The sequence below is a fragment of the Felis catus genome, chromosome C2 (genome assembly GCF_018350175.1).
Source record: "Felis catus isolate Fca126 chromosome C2, F.catus_Fca126_mat1.0, whole genome shotgun sequence".
NCBI lineage: Eukaryota > Metazoa > Chordata > Mammalia > Carnivora > Felidae > Felis > Felis catus.
Window position 1 is genome coordinate 114794663 of NC_058376.1, and position 19702 is coordinate 114814364.

The 19702-nt window shown below is 38.2% G+C and overlaps 1 protein-coding gene across 5 annotated transcripts in view; it reads left to right on the forward strand.

The window, feature by feature from the left end:
* The window catches only part of LOC101081158 (ceruloplasmin), a 74121-nt gene that overhangs the window by 7882 nt on the left and 46537 nt on the right, over positions 1-19702 (forward strand). For all 5 annotated transcript variants that reach the window (XM_023260469.2, XM_011286166.4, XM_045037453.1 and 2 more), the window contains exons 2-8: positions 585-832; positions 2584-2796; positions 3680-3853; positions 12201-12455; positions 13555-13726; positions 17153-17292; positions 18439-18591. In XM_023260469.2, coding sequence (XP_023116237.2) covers positions 585-832; positions 2584-2796; positions 3680-3853; positions 12201-12455; positions 13555-13726; positions 17153-17292; positions 18439-18591 — 1355 coding nt within the window. The remainder of the gene's footprint in view (positions 1-584; positions 833-2583; positions 2797-3679; positions 3854-12200; positions 12456-13554; positions 13727-17152; positions 17293-18438; positions 18592-19702) is intronic.

Genomic DNA, 19702 nt, shown 5'->3' on the forward strand with positions numbered 1-19702 from the left:
AGGGTAATTTGCATCCAAAGGTAATTTTAAAACCCACATACACTGCACACATCAATTCCGATCTTGATTTAGTGCTGCTAAAGGAAATAAAAAATGTAGGATTAGTATAGCATCATTAATTTTATGTATTTAGGAAAACAAAATATATACACACTCTGAAGTCTCAAATATCCGGACTCACTGCTTATAAACTCATTTTCTTCCGGTAGCTGAAAGAGTAATAGATGAGTAAGGTCTTAACTGCTTTACCCTAACATTTTACTTTCACTTTGTATTCGACTTCATAATGTTTCTGTATTGTAACATAAAAATCCTGTAGAAAAATAGTCTGGTGAGATACACCAGATTTTAATGGTGGCTTCACACATGATTCCCTGCTATCACACCTGATGCGGGACGCCTCACATACTTAAAATAGGAGGGTAAGTGCCAGCTCACCTCTTCATTTTTGGAAGCGCCCCTACAATAACAGGCAAACATTTGATGTGATATGGTCATTAATTTCTCTTTAATTACATGAGATGTTATAATGTTATCCCCAGAAATGATGGCTTCTGATAGAGTTGTCTTCTTTTCTTTTGCAGGGATCATTCAGATATCTATCTTCAAAATGGCCCAGATAGAATTGGAAGGTTGTATAAGAAGGCCCTTTATGTTCAGTACACAGACAGAACTTTTAGCACAATTATAGAAAAACCTGTCTGGCTGGGGTTTTTAGGCCCTGTTATCAAAGCTGAAACTGGAGATCAAGTTTATGTTCACCTAAAAAACTTTGCCTCTAGGCCCTACACTTTCCATCCACATGGAGTAACTTACCATAAGGAACATGAGGGTAAGTTCAGCTCATATTCTAGCTGGAATTTCCTCGTAATTTTCAGTAGGAGCACTTTTTTTGTTTTTGTTTTTTAACATCTAAGATTATGGCCTCCCCTCCTGGAGAAGATGTGTAAGTGTGTTACTATGGTGTGTTTCCCTTGGTTGCACTTGCTTGTGTGAAAGAACTCTTGGGTAGACTATACAGTGAGAGGCAGCGAGAGCTGGGACTTCCCTACCAGTGCCTGGCAACTCGCCAGCCAAAGAGAATGAGAGGACTAGGCAACGTGCATGAAGGCCTAGAAAAGGCAAGCATCCAGAGGGAAGAAACAGGACTCAAGATAGGGGTTGTCTTAAGTCTAAAGTTCCTACACGTGACCATAGTGTGGTCATTGTCACGTACCATCCTAACTCTGGATTAACTCTGTCCTACCTAAGGCAGTCTGAGTAGTCTCTTGCATCAGTCAAATGGTACACATGGCTGGATGACCCCAGAGCCGCATCTGAGATACAATTAACGGAAAGGTCATTTGAATGTAGGACTTAGAAACCTTAAAGATGGTACAGGAAGAACAAAGAATAGGTTCGGTGTCTGTGATATCATTTTTAGTACTTGTTGATGATAATGATAAAAAGAGGTGGGGTTTTGTTATGGATAAGAGCGAGGACTTTGAAAGTAATAGACAAAGCTTCAAGTGCAGCCTTGTCTTTCACTGGCTGAATAATGATCTCAGCTAAGTTACTTAAATTCTCTGCACTTCAGTTTCCTCATATATAAAATAGGGACAATGATGTACATGGTAATAGCTCAATGAATGTCAGGCATTATAAGCAAAAATGCGGAGACCATGTTAGTTGAAATTATAAGGATTAAGTTTGGAAATTAAGATAAAATTAGAGCTTTAAAATTATTAGTTTTCTTTTTTACAGAGGCTTTGCTTTAGAAGGTGAATGTTTTGACCATATATTTTTATTTGTTTTTCTGAAACAAACAGTTACATTCATAGCTTAGAGGCTGACTGCCATCTTATTTCTTTTTTTACAAATTCATGGCATAGTAGGGTATTAATCATTTTTAAGGCATGGTAGTTATATTGTCTTCATGTTAAAGGAAAAAACAGTTCTTATCCTTTAGAGGTATATATTCAGGTATTTATTAGTGAAATGATATGATGCCTGGGATTTGCTTTACAATTAATTCGATGGTGATGGGGTTAAGAGTGGGTGGGGGTGTAGATGAAACAGGATTGGTCTTGAGTTTATCATTGTTAAAGCTTGGTTGATGGGTAAATGGAAGTTCATCATATTATTTCCTCAACATTTACGTATTTTTGGAAATTTCCAAAAGTAAAAGTACAGAATTTTTAAAAATCCATAGTTAGTTCATGGGCGGAAATTTGACATCCTATAAGATGTCTCAAATGATAAGAGAGAGTAGCCATTTTGTTCATACTTCCATACCATGACCCCAGAGCAAAAGTGGTTCTTTACACTGCAAACCAGAAGTCACTATGCTCTATTACTACTCCCTTAAGATTCAGTAAGTATTCAGTAAGTTAAAAAATAACAACCAAATTTTGGTGAAGCTTCCAGACCCCCTAGTCATTAGCCTCTCACGCTTGTGTGTTCAAATAGGACTTCACTACATTCCCAAAGGGGCACATACTACAAGTTGAATACACGTTTGCCAAATAAATTAATGAATCATCTATTCTCTCTTCTAAGTTCAAATACATTCACTTTGTAACTTCACTGTGTATTGCTTCTTAGGGGCCATCTATCCTGATAACACCACAGATTTTCACAAAGCAGATGACAAAGTGCATCCTGGTGAGCAGTACACATATGTAATGAACGCCACCGAAGAGCAAAGTCCTGGTGAGGAAGATAGCAATTGTGTGACCAGGATTTACCATTCCCACATTGATGCTCCAAAAGATATCGCCTCAGGACTCATCGGACCTTTAATATTCTGTAAAAAAGGTAAATTTTTTCATTGTTGCTCACATTGTGTGACCGACAGGCAAGAGACAGAGGAGTTTGTTTTTTAACATAGAAGTCAAATCTTCTGTGTTATGACTGAGTAGGTAAGGTTGAGAAGGAGTGAATCTAGATAAAAAGGGGAAAACAACAGGGTAGGAGAAGAAGAAGAAATAAATGGAACAAGTATTCACACCCATTACTACGCTGCAAGAAACATGCTCTCCTGGAAGATAGGTTTGCTGTATCCAGTTTCCAACAGTGGTGTTGAAGAGATGTGTGACTTTACCAGAAGTGACTCCCTTAGTGGCACTCCATGGTGTTAGATCTGTAGTTACCTGCATTGCGTTGGTAAATATAATATCACAGTAACTATTTCCAGCATCATGAAAAAGACGATGCAGCTCAAGAGCTTGAAATCCAGGGGCATCTGAGTGTCTCAGTCAGTTAAGCATCAGCTCAGGTCTTGATCTCACAGTCATGAGTTCAAGCCACACGTTGGGCTTGAAGCCTACTTAAAAAAAAAAAAAAAAAAAGGAGCTTGAAAGCTAATTCTCACTTGAACAGAATGAGTTACCTTCAAAGACTTACTGCCTTAGTTTGTGGATGTATGCACCAGAAGATACACACACAACTTTGAATTCCAACCTTCTCATTTGCCAAAAAAGCATTGAATAGTTACGTGGTCAATGGGCATCCAGATATATGAGTATCTGTAAGCTCAGGATACTGAACATAAAGTTTCCTGGTGTTTCCATCTGTAAAACAGAAGTGACAAATCCAGATTGGGGGTGTATTAGAAAAGTAAAATTTTAAAGCTATAAATCACCTGCTAAAAATACATGCTAAAGAGTAACTTCTACTAAAATAGTAATTTTCACTTCAGATTCTCTGGATCAAGAAAAAGAAAAAAATATTGACCAAGAATTTGTGCTGATGTTTTCTGTGGTGGATGAAAATCTCAGCTGGTACCTATATGACAACATTAAAACCTACTGCTCTGAACCAGAGAAAGTTGAGGAAGATAACGAAGATTTCCAAGAGAGTAACAGGATGTATTGTAAGATTACAGAAAGCGTGTTAACTTAATCTTATTTTTCTTGATCCATTAAGTCTGCTAGATCTATTCTTTCACATGAATAAGTAGTATGTTTCTAATCTCTGGCCCTGATAAGAAAGCATATTAAACCTGCAACTTCATATTTAGCTAAACAGATCAAATCAGAACTCTGTGCCAGGTAAAACTGGATACACCAAATTGTTCCCAAACTAATAAGGAGAAAACATCATCAATTTTGGTTTAATGTATACGTATGTTATATTTATTTATATGTTTGTTTATTCTCCAAACTCATTCTAAAATTTATTTGAGGCCACCTAAAATTATTAAACTAAATGCTGAAAATTATCTTTATATCATAAAGCATCGAACTATACTTAAAATAGATCAAACTACAGTTCTAAAAGGTATTTCTTTTATATATACATTGTCCCTCTGCATCATTCTTTTTCTATCTTTTAATTTACTTTATTTCTTCTAGAAATGCTTTCTTTACTGCCTAGGCTCCTCTTTAATTCTCAGACTCAAAATAATGAGCTTAGTAAGGTTGTCTATCACTCAGAATTTGCATAAGAAATTAAATCTCTTAACACCAACTAGACCAATAAGTATGGCTTTTTGTTTGTTTGTATTCAGCTTCTTCAAAATTACCTTTACTCAGAAACCGAGAATACAAAAATAACTACCAAAGCAGAAAAACAAACTAATTAACAAAGTGCAGATTTTCCCCCCAACTTTTGTTTATTTCTGGCTGGAAGGTCCCCTGTCTATACTTCAATCCTGCCTTTGTTATGCACTAACAAAATAGATGTTAGAAAAAGATACTCAAGGTCTAGTCTGGATAGGTCTGGTTGTACCTCTGTTGTATCACATACATTCATGGTGCTTCCCAGAACCAATTTCTATCTTATCTCTAGGACCACCCAGTTTGAATAGTGATCCTAGGTTTCTTTATTTTATTTTTATTTTTTTATATGAAACTTATTGTCAAATTGGTTTCCATACAACACCCAGTGCTCATCCCAACAGGTGCCCTCCTCAATGCCCATCACCAACTTTCCCCTCCCTCCTACCCCCCATCAACCCTCAGTTTATTCTCAGTTTTTAAGAGTCTCTGATGGTTTGCCTTCTTCCCTCTCTGTAACTTTTTTCCCCCTTCCCCTCCCCAATGGTCTTCTGTTAAGTTTCTCAGTATCAACATAAGAGTGAAAACATATGGTATCTGTCTTTCTCTGTATGGCTTATTTCACTTAGCATCACACTCTCCAGTTCCATCCACGTTGCTACAAAAGACCATATTTCATTCTTTCTCATTACCATGTAGTATTCCATTGTATATACAAACCACAATTTCTTTATCCATTTATCAGTTGATGGACATTTAGGCTCTTTCCATAATTTGGCTATTGTTGAGAGTGCTGCTATAAACATTGAGGTACAAGTGGTCCAATGCATCAGCACTCCTGTATCCCTTGGGTAAATTCCTAGAAGTGCTATTGTTGGGTCATAGGGTAGATCTATTCTTAATTTTTTGAGGAACCTCCACACTGTTTTCCAGAGTGGCTGCACCAGTCTGCATTCCCACCAACAGTGCAAGAGGGTTCCCGTTTCTCCACATCCTCTCCAGCATCTATAGTCTCCTGATTTGTTCATTTTAGCCACTCTGACCGGCGTGAGGTGATATCTCAGTGTGGTTTTGGTTTGTATTTCCCTGATGAGGAGTGACATTGAGCATCTTTTCATGTGCCTGTTGACCATCTGGATGTCTTCTTTAGGGAAGTATCTATTCATGTCTTCTGTCCATTTCTTCACTGGATTATTTGTTTTTTTGGGTATGGAGTTTGGTGAGTTGTTCATAGATTTTGGATACTAGCCCTTTGTCCAATATGCCATTTGCAAATATCTTTTCCCATTCCGTTGGTTGCCTTTTAGTTTTGTTGATTGTTTCCTTTGCTGTGCAGAAGCTTTTTATCTTCATGAGGTCCCAATAGTTCACTTTTGCTTTTAATTCCCTTGCCTTTGGGGATGTGTCAAGTAAGAAATTGCTGCGGCTGATGTCAGAGAGGTTTTTTCCTGCTTTATTCTCTAGGGTTTTGATGGTTTTCTGTCTCACATTCAGGTCCTTTATCCATTTTGAGTTTATTTTTGTGAATGGTGAATGGTCTTCTGCATGTTGCTGTCCAGTTCTCCCAGCACCATTTGTTAAAGAGACTGTCTTTTTTTCCACTGGATATTCTTTCCTGCTTTGTCAAAGACTAGTTGGCCATACTTTTGTGGGTCCAATTCTGGAGTCTCTATTCCATTGGTCTATGTGTCTGTTTTTGTGCCAATACCATGCTGTCTTGATGATGACAGCTTTGTAGTAGAGGCTAAAGTCTGGGATTGTGATGCCTCCTGCTTTGGTCTTCTTCAAAATTACTTTGGCTATTCGGGGCCTTTTGTGGTTCCATATGAATTTGAGGATTGCTTGTTCTAGCTTCAAGAAGAATGCTGGTGCAATTTTGATTGGGATTTCATTGAATGTGTAGATAGCTTTGGGTAGTATTGACATTTCAACAATATTTATTCTTACAACCCATGAGCACGGAATGTTGTTCTATTTATTTGTATCTTCTTCAGTTTCCTTCATAAGCTTTCTATAGTTTTCAGCATACAGCTCTTTTAAATCTTTGGTTAGGTTTATTGCTAGGTATTTTATGCTTCTTGGTGCAGTTGTGAATGGAATCAGTTTCTTTATTTATCTTTCTGTTGCTCATTATTAGTGTATAAGAATGCAACTGATTTCTGTACATTGATTTTGTATCCTGTGACTTTGCTGAATTCATGTATCAGTTCTAGCAGACTTTTGGTGGAGTCTATCGGGTTTTCCATGTCATCTACATGGAATATCATGCAAAAAGTGAAAGCTTGACTTCATCTTTGCCAATTTTGATGCCTTTGATTTCCTTTTGTTGTCTGATTGCTGATGCTAGCACTTCCAACACTATGTTAAACAACAGTGGTGAGAGTGGACATCCCTGTCGTGTTCCTGATCTCAGCGGAAAGCTCTCAGTTTTTCCTCATTGAGGATGATATTAGCTGTGGGCTTTTCATAAATGGCTTTTATGATGTTTAAGTATGTTCCTTCTATCCCGACTTTCTCAAGGGTCTTTATTAAGAAAGAATGCTGAATTTTGTCAAATGCTTTTTCTGCATCGATTGACAGGATTGTCTTTTCTTTTACTAATGTGATGTATCACATTGATGGATTTGAGAATATTAAACCACCCCGGCAGCCCAGGAATGAATCCCACTAGATCATGGTGAATAATTCTTTTTATATGCTGTTGAATTCAATTTGCTAGTATCTTATTGAGAATTTTTGCATCCATAGTCATCAGGCATATTGGTCTGTAGTTCTCTTTTTTTCTGCTGGGTCTCCATCTGATTTGGGAATCAAAGTAATGCTGGCTTCATAGAATGAGTCTGGAAGTTTTCCTTCTCTTTCTATTTTTGGAACAGTTGGAGAAGGATAGGTATTATCTCTGCTTTAAATGTCTGGTAGAATTCCCCTGGGAAACCATCTGGTCCTGGACTCTTATTTGTTGGGAGATTTTTGATAACTGATTCAATTTCTTCGCTGGTTATGGGTCTGTTCAAATTTTCTATTTCTTTCTGTTTGAGTTTTGGCAGTGTGTGGGTGCTTAGGAATTTGTCCATTTCTTCCAGGCTGTCCAGTTTGTTGGCATATAATTTTTAATGTTATTCCCTGACAATTGCTTGTATTTCTGAGGGATTGGTTGTAATAATTCCATTTTCATTCATGATTTTATCTGTTTGGGTCATCTCCCTTTTCTTTTTGAGAAGCCTGGCTAGAGGTTTATCAATTTTGTTTATTTTTTCAAAAAACCAACTGTTGGTTCCATTGATCTGCTCTACAGCTTTTTAGATTCTATATTGTTTGTTTCTGCTCTGATATTTATTATTTCTCTTCTGCTAGGTTTGGGGTGTCTTTGCTGTTCTGTTTCTATTTCCTTTAGGTGTGCAGTTAGATTTTGTATTTGAGATTTTTCTTGTTTCTTGAGATAGGCCTGGATTGCAATGTATTTTCCTCTCAGGACTGCCTTCGCTGCATCCCAAAGCGTTTGGATTGTTGTATTTTCATTTTCGTATGTTTCCATATATTTTTTAAATTTCTTCTCTAATTGTCTGGTTGACCCACTCTTCTTTAGTAGGGTATTCTTTAACCTCCATGCTTTTGGAGGTTTTCCAGACTTTTTCCTGTGGTTGATTTCAAGTTTCATAACATTGTGGTCTGAAAGTGTGCATGGTATGATCTCAATTCTTGTATACTTATGAAGGGCTATTTTGTGACCCAGTATGTGATCTATCTTGGAGAATGTTACATGTGCACTCGAGAAGAAAGTATATTCTTTTGCTTTGGGATGCAGAGTTCTAAATATATCTGTCAAGTCCATCTGATCCAATAATCATTCAGGGTCCTTGTTTCTTTATTGACCATGTGTCTAGATGATCTATCCATTGCTGTTAGTGGAGTATTAAAGTCCCCTGCAATTACCACATTTTTCTCAATAAGGTTGCTTATGTTTGTGAGTCATTGTTTTATATATTTGGGGGCTTCTGTATTTGGTGATAGACATTTATAATTGTTAGTTCTTCTTGGAGGATAGACCCTGTAATGATTATATAATGCCCTTCTTCATCTCTTGTTACAGCCTTTAATTTAAAGTCTAGTTTGTCTGATATAAGTATGGCTACTCCAGCTTTCTTTTGACTTCCAGTAGCATGATAGATAGTTCTCCATCCCCTCACTTTCAATCTGAAAGTGTCCTCAGGTCTAAAATGAGTCTCTTATAGACAGCAAATAGATGGGTCTTGTTTTTTTATCCATTCTGATACCCTATGTCTTTTGGTTGGTGCATTTAGTCCATTTACATTCAGTGTTATTATAGAAAGATATGGGTTTAGAGTCATTGTGATGTATGTAGGTTTCATGCTTGTAGCAATGTCTCTAGTACTTTGTCTCACAGGATCCCCCTTAGGATCTCTTATAGGGCTGGTTTAGTGGTGATGAATTCCTTCAGTTTTTGTTTGGGAAGACCTTTATCTCTCCTTCTATTCTAAATGACAGATTTGCTGGATAAAGGATTCTCGGCTGCATATTTTTTTTCTGCTCATTACGTTGAAGACTTCCTGCCATTCCTTTCTGGCCTGCCAAGTTTCAGTAGTGAGATCCGCCACGAGTCTTATCGGTCTCCCTTTATATGTTAGAGCACATTTATCCCTAGCTGCTTTCAGAATTTTCTCTTTATCCTTGTATTTTGCCAGTTTCACTATGATATGTCATACAGAAGATCGATTCAAGTTACATCTGAAGGGAGTTCTCTGTGCCTCTTGGACTTCAAAGCCTTTTTCCTTCCCCAGATCAGGAAAGTTCTCAGCTATGATTTCTTCAAGTACACCTTCAGCACCTTTCCCTCTCTCTTCCTCCTCTAGAATACCAATTATACGTAGATTATTTCTCTTTAGTGCATCACTTAGTTCTCTAATTTTCTCCTCATACTCCTGGATTTTTTTATCTCTTTTTCTCAGCTTCTTCTTTTTCCATAATTTTATCTTCTAGTTCACCTATTCTCTCCTCCGCCTCTTCATTCCAAGCTGTGGTAGTCTCCATTTTATTTTGCAACTCATTAATAGCATTTTTTTATCTCCTCCTGGCTGTTCCTTAGTCCCTTGATCTCTGTAGCAAGAGATTCTCTGCTGTCCTCTATACTGTTTTCAAGCCCAGCAATTAATTTTATGGCTATTATTCTAAATTCACTTTCTGTTATATTGTTTAAATCATTTTTGATCAGTTCGTTAGCTGTCGCTATTTCCTGGAGTTTCTTTTGAGGGGAATTCTTCGGTTTTGTCATTTTGGATAGTCCCTGGAGTGGTGTGGGACTGCTGGGCACTTCCCCTGTGCTGTCTTGAATAACTTGCGTTGGTGGGTGGGGCCACAGTCAGACCTGATGTCTGCCCCCAACCCACCACTGGGGCCACAGTCAGACTGGTGTGTGCCTTCTCTTCCCCTCTCCTAGGGGCGGGATTCACTGTGGGGTGGCGTGGCCCATCTGGGCTACTTGCACACTGCCAGGCTTGTGGTGCTGGGGATCTGGCGTATTAGCTGGGGTGGATGGGCAAGGTGCACAGGGGCGGGAGGGGCAGGCTCATCTCGCTTTTCCTTCAGAGATCTGCTTCAGGAGGGGCCCTGCGGCACCGGGAGGGAGTCAGACCCACCGGAGGGATGGATCCACAGAAGCACAGTGTTGGGTGTTTGCATGGAGCAAGCAAGTTCCCTGGCAGGAACTGGTTCCCTTCGGGATTTTGGCTGGGGGATGGGTGAGAGAGATGGCGCTGGTGAGCGCCTTTGTTCCCCGCCAAACTGAGCTCTGTCATCCGTGGCTCAACAACTCTCCCTCCCGTTGTCCTCCAGCCCTCCCGTTCTCCGAGCAGAGCTGTTAACTTATAACCTTCCAGATGTTAAGTCCCGCTTGCTGTCATAACACACTCTGTCCGGCCCCTCTGCTTTTGCAAGCGAGACTCGGGGGCTCTGCTTTGCCAGCGGGCTGCCCATCCCCCCGGGCTCCCTCCCAGCAGTCCGTGTAGAACACACTGCCTCTCCACCCTTCCTACTCTCTTCCGTGAGCCTCTCATCTACGCTTGGCTCTGGAGAATCCGTTCTGCTAGTCTTCTGGCAGTTTTCTGGGTTATTTAGGCAGGTGTGGGTGGAATCTAAGTGATCCGCAGGACGCCGTGAGCCCAGCATCCTCCTACACCACCATCTTCCCCGACATTTTGGCATATAATTTTTCATAGCATTCCCTGATAATTGCTTGTATTTCTGAGGGATTGGTTGTAATAATTCCATTTTCATTCATGATTTTATCTATTTGAGTCCTCCCCTTTCTCCTTTTGAGAAGCCTGGCTAGAGGTTTATCAATTTTGTTATTTTTTTGAAAAACCAATTCTTGGTTTCATTGATCTTCTCTACTGTTTTTTTAGATTCTATATTTGTTTCTGCTCTGATATTTATTATTTCTCTTATTCTGCTGGATTTGGGGTGTCTTTGCTGCTCTGCTTCTATTTCCTTTAGGTGTACTGTTAGATTTTGTATTTGTGATTTTCCTTGTTTCTTAAGATAGGTCTGGATTGCAATGTATTTTCCTCCCAGGACTGCCTTTGCTGCATCCCAAAGCATTTGGATTGTTGTATTTTCATTTTCATTTGTATCCATATATTTTTTAAATTTCTTCTCTAATTGCCTGGTTGACCCATTTATTCTTTAGTAGGATGATCTTTAACCTCCATGCTTTTGGAGGTTTTCCAGACTTTTTCCTGTGGTTGATTTCAAGTTTCATAGCATTGTGGTCTGAAAGTGTGCATGGTATGATCTCAATTCTTGTATACTTATGAAGGGCTGTTTTGTGACCCATTATGTGATCTATCTTGGAGAATGTTCCATGTGCACTTGAGAAGAAAGTATATTCTTTTGCTTTGGGATGCAGAGTTCTAAATATATCTGTCAAGTCCATCTGATCCAATGTATCATCCAGAGCCCTTGTTTCTTTATTGATTCTGTGTCTGGATGATCTATCCATTGTTGTAAGTGGAGTATTTAAGTCCCCCTAGGTTTCTTTAAAGGGTCTTGGGCCATTCTGCCTTCGAATTTTTAGGTCTTTGTGGCTCTTGTACTGGTCCTTACTATCCTTCCCCTGGATTTCTTCTTTTTGCCATCACATCTCTTCCAATTTTGACTTATAATCTCTAAAAAAAGAAAAAAGCTTTCCTTGTGTTCTTATGACACAAGGAATTCATGTTCACTGCAGAAAATCAGCAAAGTCCTAACATGCAAAAAGAAAAAATTGAAATTAATATTACCACTATCAACATGATATGTGATTGATTATGAAATAAACTTCAGTCTTTCTAAAATTTACTCTACGTGTGTACATTTTGTATATATGCACATATATATGCATACATTATATTTACAAATACTCATATACACATACTAATACACAGCTACACAGCTAATGTGTATAGCTTATAACAGAGAAAAAATAGGTTTCATCTTCATTGTTGTGTTCATCTGCTAATGTGTTGACAAAAATCCTGAGACTGGATTCAGGTCCAAAATAAGAGTGCTATGATTGATTAGCAATGTCTGATGTAGGTACGGAGGAAGGAATAGCAGTACATGTGCCAGGCATTTTCCAATCCAAATTGATATTTATTTCTATAGAGATAACTATTACCATCCCAGGCACCAATGTTTTTAATCACAATCTCTGATCTTGACTTACAGCTGTGAATGGATATACTTTTGGAAGTCTCCCAGGACTCTCCATGTGTGCAGAAGACAAAGTAAATTGGTATCTTTTTGGCATGGGTAATGAAATTGATGTGCACTCAGCTTTCTTCCACGGCCAAGTATTGACTAATAAGGGCTACCGTATTGATACAGTCAATCTCTTTCCTGCTACCCTCTTTGAAGCTTTTATGGTGGCCCAGAGTCCTGGAGAATGGATGCTTAGCTGTCAGAATCTAAACCACCTGAAAGGTAAGTCATCTTTACCTGAAATGAGCTTTCAGCCAAAAAAAGAGTCATGTATCTGTTACACTACTAATGGGGTGATAACTGGGAATCAGAATCTAAAAGTAAATAAAATTTTTTAAAAAAGAATCTAAAAGTTAAATATCTTTAGAATAATCAGAGCTTTGAACTGGTAATTTAATTTTATTCTTATGATGGTATGCATCATAATATAATAAAAAAAACTGAAAGACTAGGATTTTACAAAATAATGAAATATGAAAATATATTAATTTGAGAAAAAGCATAACTGGCCCTGAATTACTCTTCTGTCCTAAAAGTATAGGTATACACTGAGAAGTATATACAACTTCTTTGCTTTGTAAAATACACAATATTGTAAACACCAGAAGATTTATATACTGTGCTGAAAAGTAGTTTGTTTGTTGTTTGTTTTAATTTGATTCTATCAGACACAACCAACTTTGTTCTTTGAGTCCAGCTACTCCTTGGTTTAACTTGCTAAATACCTCCTTCATCTCTTCAACATAAGAACATTCCTTGTTCTTGAAAAATACTAGTTTGTAATATTGATCTCCTGAAGAAACTAGCTTTAATCTGGGTCTTTTGGCATGTTACTCTGACCTTCAAATATAATCTCACTATTAAATGTCACCTTGGTCTCAGAAGACCCAGCACAGCAGGTACATAACCATTTTGTTTTGTCCAAGAACAGTAATAATATATGCTCATTCTATTCCCCCTCCTCCACTCCACCCCGTCCCTTAAAATATGGCAAAGTCTCTCTTTATTACTTGTCTTTTAATGTGTCCTTTTTTGTTTCTCATCGAAAGACATCCCAAGTGAAACCCCACAAAGATTGGTACAATATTTTTTGAAAAATACTAGTGCTTAATATCTCTTCTCTGTGCCATAAGGAGAAGCTTTACTGCTCAAATTTTTCATCAGTAATTTATTTATAACTGCTTACTATCATTTTTAATATTGTTTCTAGCTGTCTATTTCTTCAGTTTCCATCTGTCATTTCATCAGCGGTGTTTACAAGGCAATAGGAGGGAGAAACATTGGCTCCATTAACCAATGTCTCCTTGCATGTGATTTTCAGCTGGTCTGCAGGCCTTTTTCCAGGTACGAGACTGTAACAAGCCTTCATCAGAGGACAGTATCCTTGGGAAACATGTCAGGCATTACTACATCGCTGCTGAGGAAATCATCTGGAACTACGCACCCTCTGGAATAGACACCTTCACCCAAGAAAATTTAACAGCACCTGGAAGGTAATTCAGAAGAAGGACTATTATTTCAAAGTATGCCTCCCTAAGAAAAGAAAGAAAGAAAGAAAGAAAGAAAGAAAGAAAGAAAGAAAGAAAGAAAGAAAGAAAGAAAGAAAGAAAAAAAAAACTGATTCAGCAATTAACATTTTAATTGGTACCTGAAACTGAGTAACTAGACTGCTAAATATTTACTAAGGTGTTTGGTATGAGTCCAAGTTTGAGAAATATGACTTTTGAGTCCACGAAAAAATGGATATAAAAAAGTTATCAGATAGTCGACAAAATCCTCAGAAAATACTGAATATAACTAGACTAATTAATTTATTTATTTTTCTTTCATGAAAATACAACATTGTGCAATCTGGCAGCATTAAGTACATTCACAAGGTTGTACAATCAACACTATCTGTTTCCAGAACTCTCATTTTTCTAAATAGAAAGTCTGTATCCATTAAACAGTAGCTCTCTAATCCCTGATAACTTCTACTTTCTGTCCCATGAATTTGCCTCTTCTAGGCACTTACTACAAGTGGAATAACAATATTTGTCCCTTTTTGTCTGGCTTATTCCACTTAGCATGTTTTTAAGGCTCATCCATGTTGTAACATCTATGAAAATCTCATTCCTCTTTAAGGCTGAATAATATTCCACTGTATGCATATACCACACTTTATTTATCCATCAATCTGTTGATGAACATTTGGGTTGCTTCTACTTTTTGGCTATTGTGAATAATGCAACTATTAACATTGAAAGTACAAGTACTGTTTACATCCCTGCTTTCAGTTGTTTTGTGTACATACTTAGGAATGGAATTGCTCAATCCTATGACAATCCTATTTTTAATTTTTTGAGGAAGAGCCGTACTGTTTTCCACAGTGGCTGTACCATTTTACATGCTTACCAGTAATTTACAAGGGTTCCAATTTCTCTACCTACTTACCAATATTTATTTTCCATTTGTAAAATAATAGACATCTTCTTGAGTGTGGAGCTGTATCTTATTGTGATTTTGATTTGCATTTTCCTGATGACTAGTGATGTTCAGTATCTTTTCATGTTGTTGGTGTTTGGAGAAGTCTGTTCAAGTCCTTTTCCTGTTGTTGAGTTGGGTTCTTTGTTTTTGTTGTTGGTGATGGTTGTTAAAGTATATGACTTCTTTATATATTCTGGATATTAATCTCTTATCAGATACATTGTTTGCAAATATTTTCCCCCATTAATTAGGTTTTCTTTTCACTTTCTTAATAGTGTCCCCTGGGGTACAGCAGCTACTCCTGTATGTGTCTAGTGAGTTCCACAACCTCCCTGCCATTCTTCCCTGCTCAGTCTTCCTTTCCTACTGTCCATTCACCATAAAGCACCCAAAGTGATCTTTCAAAAGTGTTGATGAAATTATGCCACATCCCTGTTTCAAGTCTCTGCTCAAATATCACCTCCTAAGAGATGCCTTCTTTGTCACCTATCTACTTGGAAAGGTTAAGTAACTTACTCAATGATGCATGACAGGTCAATAGCTGGGCTTGGCTCTACCCAGGTCTCTGATTCCTGAAGCAGAAATTTAAGTCCCAATCTACACTGACATCCAGAGGCAATGACTCCAAAGCTGTATCACCAGCTCAGAAGGCTCTTATAAATTGCAGATTTGCATTTTTAATTGCTTAAAAACACCCTGCTTAGATGAGGTCCCTCCAAATCAGCATTGTTTTCTCCGTATACCTGAATTTCCTCCTCTCTGTGAATACTATCATTATCCATCCATCAGTGAAGCCCCAAACCTGAGTACCGTCATTGACTCCACACTTCCCCACTCCCTCCTCCTCTCCTCATCAAGTACTATCTCACTATATCCTAAACATCTCCAAAAAGTGTCTATTTTTTCCTCACCTGAGGGATCCTTTTAAAACACTAATCCTAAATGTTTACATATTTCAAAGCTTTCCCACTGCTCTGGGATGGAGTACTGAAATTTTAGCAAGGTCCTGCTGTCCAGCCCCCATCTTTCCAAGCCTCATTCTCTCTCTTCTGTCCCATTCTCTCTTCTGCCCTGCCCTGCACACTGTGCTCCTGTCATATTTTGTAAAACATGACACATTCACTCTTTCCTCTGAGTCTTCCCATAGGCTATTTCCTCTTTGTAAACACCCACCTCATTCTCCCCCCTCCCCCTATACTTCATCTTTTTTTCAAATGTTTGTTATTTTTGACAAAAGAGAGAGAGAGCGAAAAGGGGGGCGCAGAGAGAGAGGGAGACACAGAATCTGAAGCAGGCTCCAGGCTCTGAGCTGTCGGCACAGCAGGGCTCGAACTGAACTGCGAGATCCTGACCTGAGCCAAGTCAGTTGCTTAACAGACTGAGCCACCCAGGTGCCCCTATACTTCATCTTTTTAACTCTACTTCTCTTTTAGATAGTTTTTAAAAATCATTTTCTTTGGAAAGCCTTTGGAACCTCTTCCTACCACTTCCCCCAACCCCAGGAAAACTGCTCCATAACACCCTGTGCTTAATTGCACATGCAATTAACCAATAATATTGATATTAATTTTTTTTTAACATTTATTTATTTTTGAGACAGAGAGAGACAGAGCATGAACAGGGGAGGGTCAGAGAGAGGGAGACACAGAATGCGAAACAGGCTCCAGGCTCTGAGCTGTCAGCACAGAGCCCGACGCGGGGCTCGAACTCACAGCCCTCACTGACCGCGAGATCATGACCTGAGCTGAAGTCGGCCACTTAACCGACTGAGCCACCCAGGCGCCCCAATAATATTGATATTAATAGCAATGTTATTACATTGATTGGCTCACAGTCTGTCTTCTCTGTCAAGTCCATGTGGACAGAGATGGGTCCAGCTTGCTTATGGTTATACCATCAGCACATACCAAGGTTCCTGGCAAAAAAGCATGTGTCCTCTACATTCGTTAAATGGAAGAAGAGATGAATGGGATGACTTTGGCAAGTCAAACACCTCTCTGAGATATAATTTCTCCATTTGTAAACTGGGGAGAATAATGCCAACTTTGCCACCTTATTATGGGAGTTTCAAATAATAAATGAAAGCTCCTAAGTACCTGGTGGGTGCTCATATGCAATAAGCTAGCTATTGTATTTTTAAATCTTTTATAATTTGTTAAAAAGATACTATCGTAGAATAGTATAACTATTAGGGGTTGACGCGAGCCATCTTAAAATTGTTTCCCTTCACTTGAAAAAGTGAAACCTCTACACCATGAGTCTCCACTCTTTAGTTGAACATCTTCTGTGAAGTGCCTAGTACCATCTGCTTCTTTTTAGATATTTGATAAATAATGAATAATAATTACCTCTGAGCACTGGTCATCATTTTTCTCTTCAGTTAGTATCCTATATGAATCCCTGCTTTCTGTTTTGTTTTCAACTCCACTGTTAAACCCTTTTTCTCTTGGCAGTGCTTCAGAGGTATTTTTTGAACAAGGTCCTACAAGAATTGGAGGATCTTATAAAAAGCTGGTTTATCGTGAGTACACAGATGCCTCCTTCACAAATCAAAAGAAGAGGGGCCCTGAAGAGGAACATCTTGGCATCCTGGGTGAGTCCATGCAGAGTATCGATGACTATTATACTCTTCTCCTGGGCTACCCAACCTCAGAAAGAATAGAAACTTCAAGAACTGCAGTATGATTTCTATGTATAAACTAGAGTTGTGGAAGGTCGTTCAACTATTAAATGTAGCAGCTAATTAACTTTCCAATGTAAATTACCAATAGTAAATCTTCATCGTTAAAAACTATGCTAGCTTCAAATAATGATGTTTTTTTTCTTCAAGAGGTAAGGAGAATTGTGTATTTATGACTTGGTTTAAATTGACAACAAAGCTGTTAGCCTCTGTTCTTAGCTGAAGGTACACTTCCTTAGAAATAAAATCCAGGCTATTAATGAAAGAGACTGCCTCTGTCATAGAGCCTTGTCCACAGCCCAGAGACCTGTTCTTGCTCAGGCTTTCAGGCAGAATATAATGGGTGAGCACACAAAGTGTAGATTCAGACTATCCTCACTCCTCACCTATTAACCATGTGACCTTTGAAAGTACTCAGCCTGCTCTGCCTTCTTTCTGTAAAATGGAAACAGTAATAATGATAACAGTCCTTACCTCGTAAAAGTGTTGTAAAGATTAAAGGAGTTAATACACATAAAAACTCAGAAAAGCACATGGAAAGCTCTCAATATCATCTTATATATTACATAAAATATGCACTATGTATCTATGTTTTTATTCTATATTTGGTAATAATATTAATTTTGGTGAAGAAAAATCCACAAAAGTGTTACTCTTCACATCCAAGACAATTTAACTTACCCCCTTAGGGTGATCAAGGTTTATAGAACACCCCTGACTCTTGGGACAAATGTCACCCATCTGGCCAACCGAAGATGAAGATGAAAAGAGTATAGATACACACTGAATAGTTTCTTGTAGATGTAGAAACTGACTTGGATAAAAACAGTAACAGATTTTCTTAACCTAAAGTCGAATCAAAAAACCCTTCTCATCTCTTTCGAGCCTTGCCACGTCAAATCGATAATGGAGTTTTAAAAAACTAGGTTTTCCATTTCCCACAAATAAAATGTTGCTTCCAGTGGTTTCTGCCAGAGGATAAGCCAAAGAAAACAACTGTCTTATGTACTCTGTATGTTATATACCAAGGGAGGGTAATAATGTTCTCTTTGTCCCTAGGTCCTGTCATTTGGGCAGAGGTGGGAGACAGGATCAGAGTCACTTTCCATAACAAAGGAACATATCCCCTCAGTATTGAGCCCATTGGGGTGAGAGTCAGTAAGGACAACGAGGGCTCCTACTATGCCTCACATCACAACCCCTCAAGTGGAAGTGAGTACAACATTCTGTAACCAAACAATATTTAATAACCCACTGTGCTGGTCACCAGGGAAAACTGTCCTGCAAAAACTGAAGGCAGGATCTTCCAAGGAAACTGCTCATGTATCATTTTTAGGCATCATGGCAGGAAGCAAGTTAACCTCTTCTCCTTCCATTTCCAATTGGTTTATGGAATTTTGTTCTGCCTTAATTGGATGATTTTTAACAGTGCTGTTAGTAACTAATTAGGATTACATCAGTTACACATTTCTGAAGTACTCCTTGGGTGATTTTTAAATTTGAAAATGTTCTTGCAATTATAAGATTAGATGAATACTTGAATATTTGAAAAATATAAAAAGATATAGCCAGCAATGTTATCTATAGTTCTACAGACAACCGTATTATATTCTTGCATAGTTCCTCTACTCTTTCATCTGGGTACCTATATATTTTAAATGTGGTTGAGATCACAGTTATATAAATATACTTATCATTGTAATTTTGTACTGAACTTGTTTCTTTAGCATCATAAGCATGTTTATATCATTTTAATAACACAAAATATTCCATTTTATGCACATATTTTGGTATTTGTATATGTCAGGGCTGGCCGAAGAAGACTAGTGCCTTTGTCACCACTTGCAGTATGACTGTGGGCAAGTTATTAAGTCTTTCTGGCCTCACTTTCCCCAAGTATACAATCAGGAGATTTGAACCAGATCATCTGCAGTTTCCTTTCAGTTCTGAAGTTATTTTCAGTTCAGTATCATTCAATAGAAAATGTATGGATTACCTCCTATTTTCAGGTGTTGCTCTAGCCAATAGAAATATAGAGACAATGCTTGCCTTTCAGGAAGGTTAAGTTCCATTGGGTGCTGGGATGGGGGCAGGGAAATACCCACAATCTAACATTAAATGTGCTGGGGACATTCTCAGGGGCTCTCCTAGTCTCTTCAGGCTGCTATAACTAAATACCACAGACTGAAAGGCTTATAAACAACAAAAATTTATCTTTCACATTTCGGGATGCTGAAAATCCAAGATCAGGGAGCCAGCATGGTTGGATGAAGACCCTTTTCTGGGTCTCAGACTTCTCATTGTATTTTCACAAGGTGGCAGG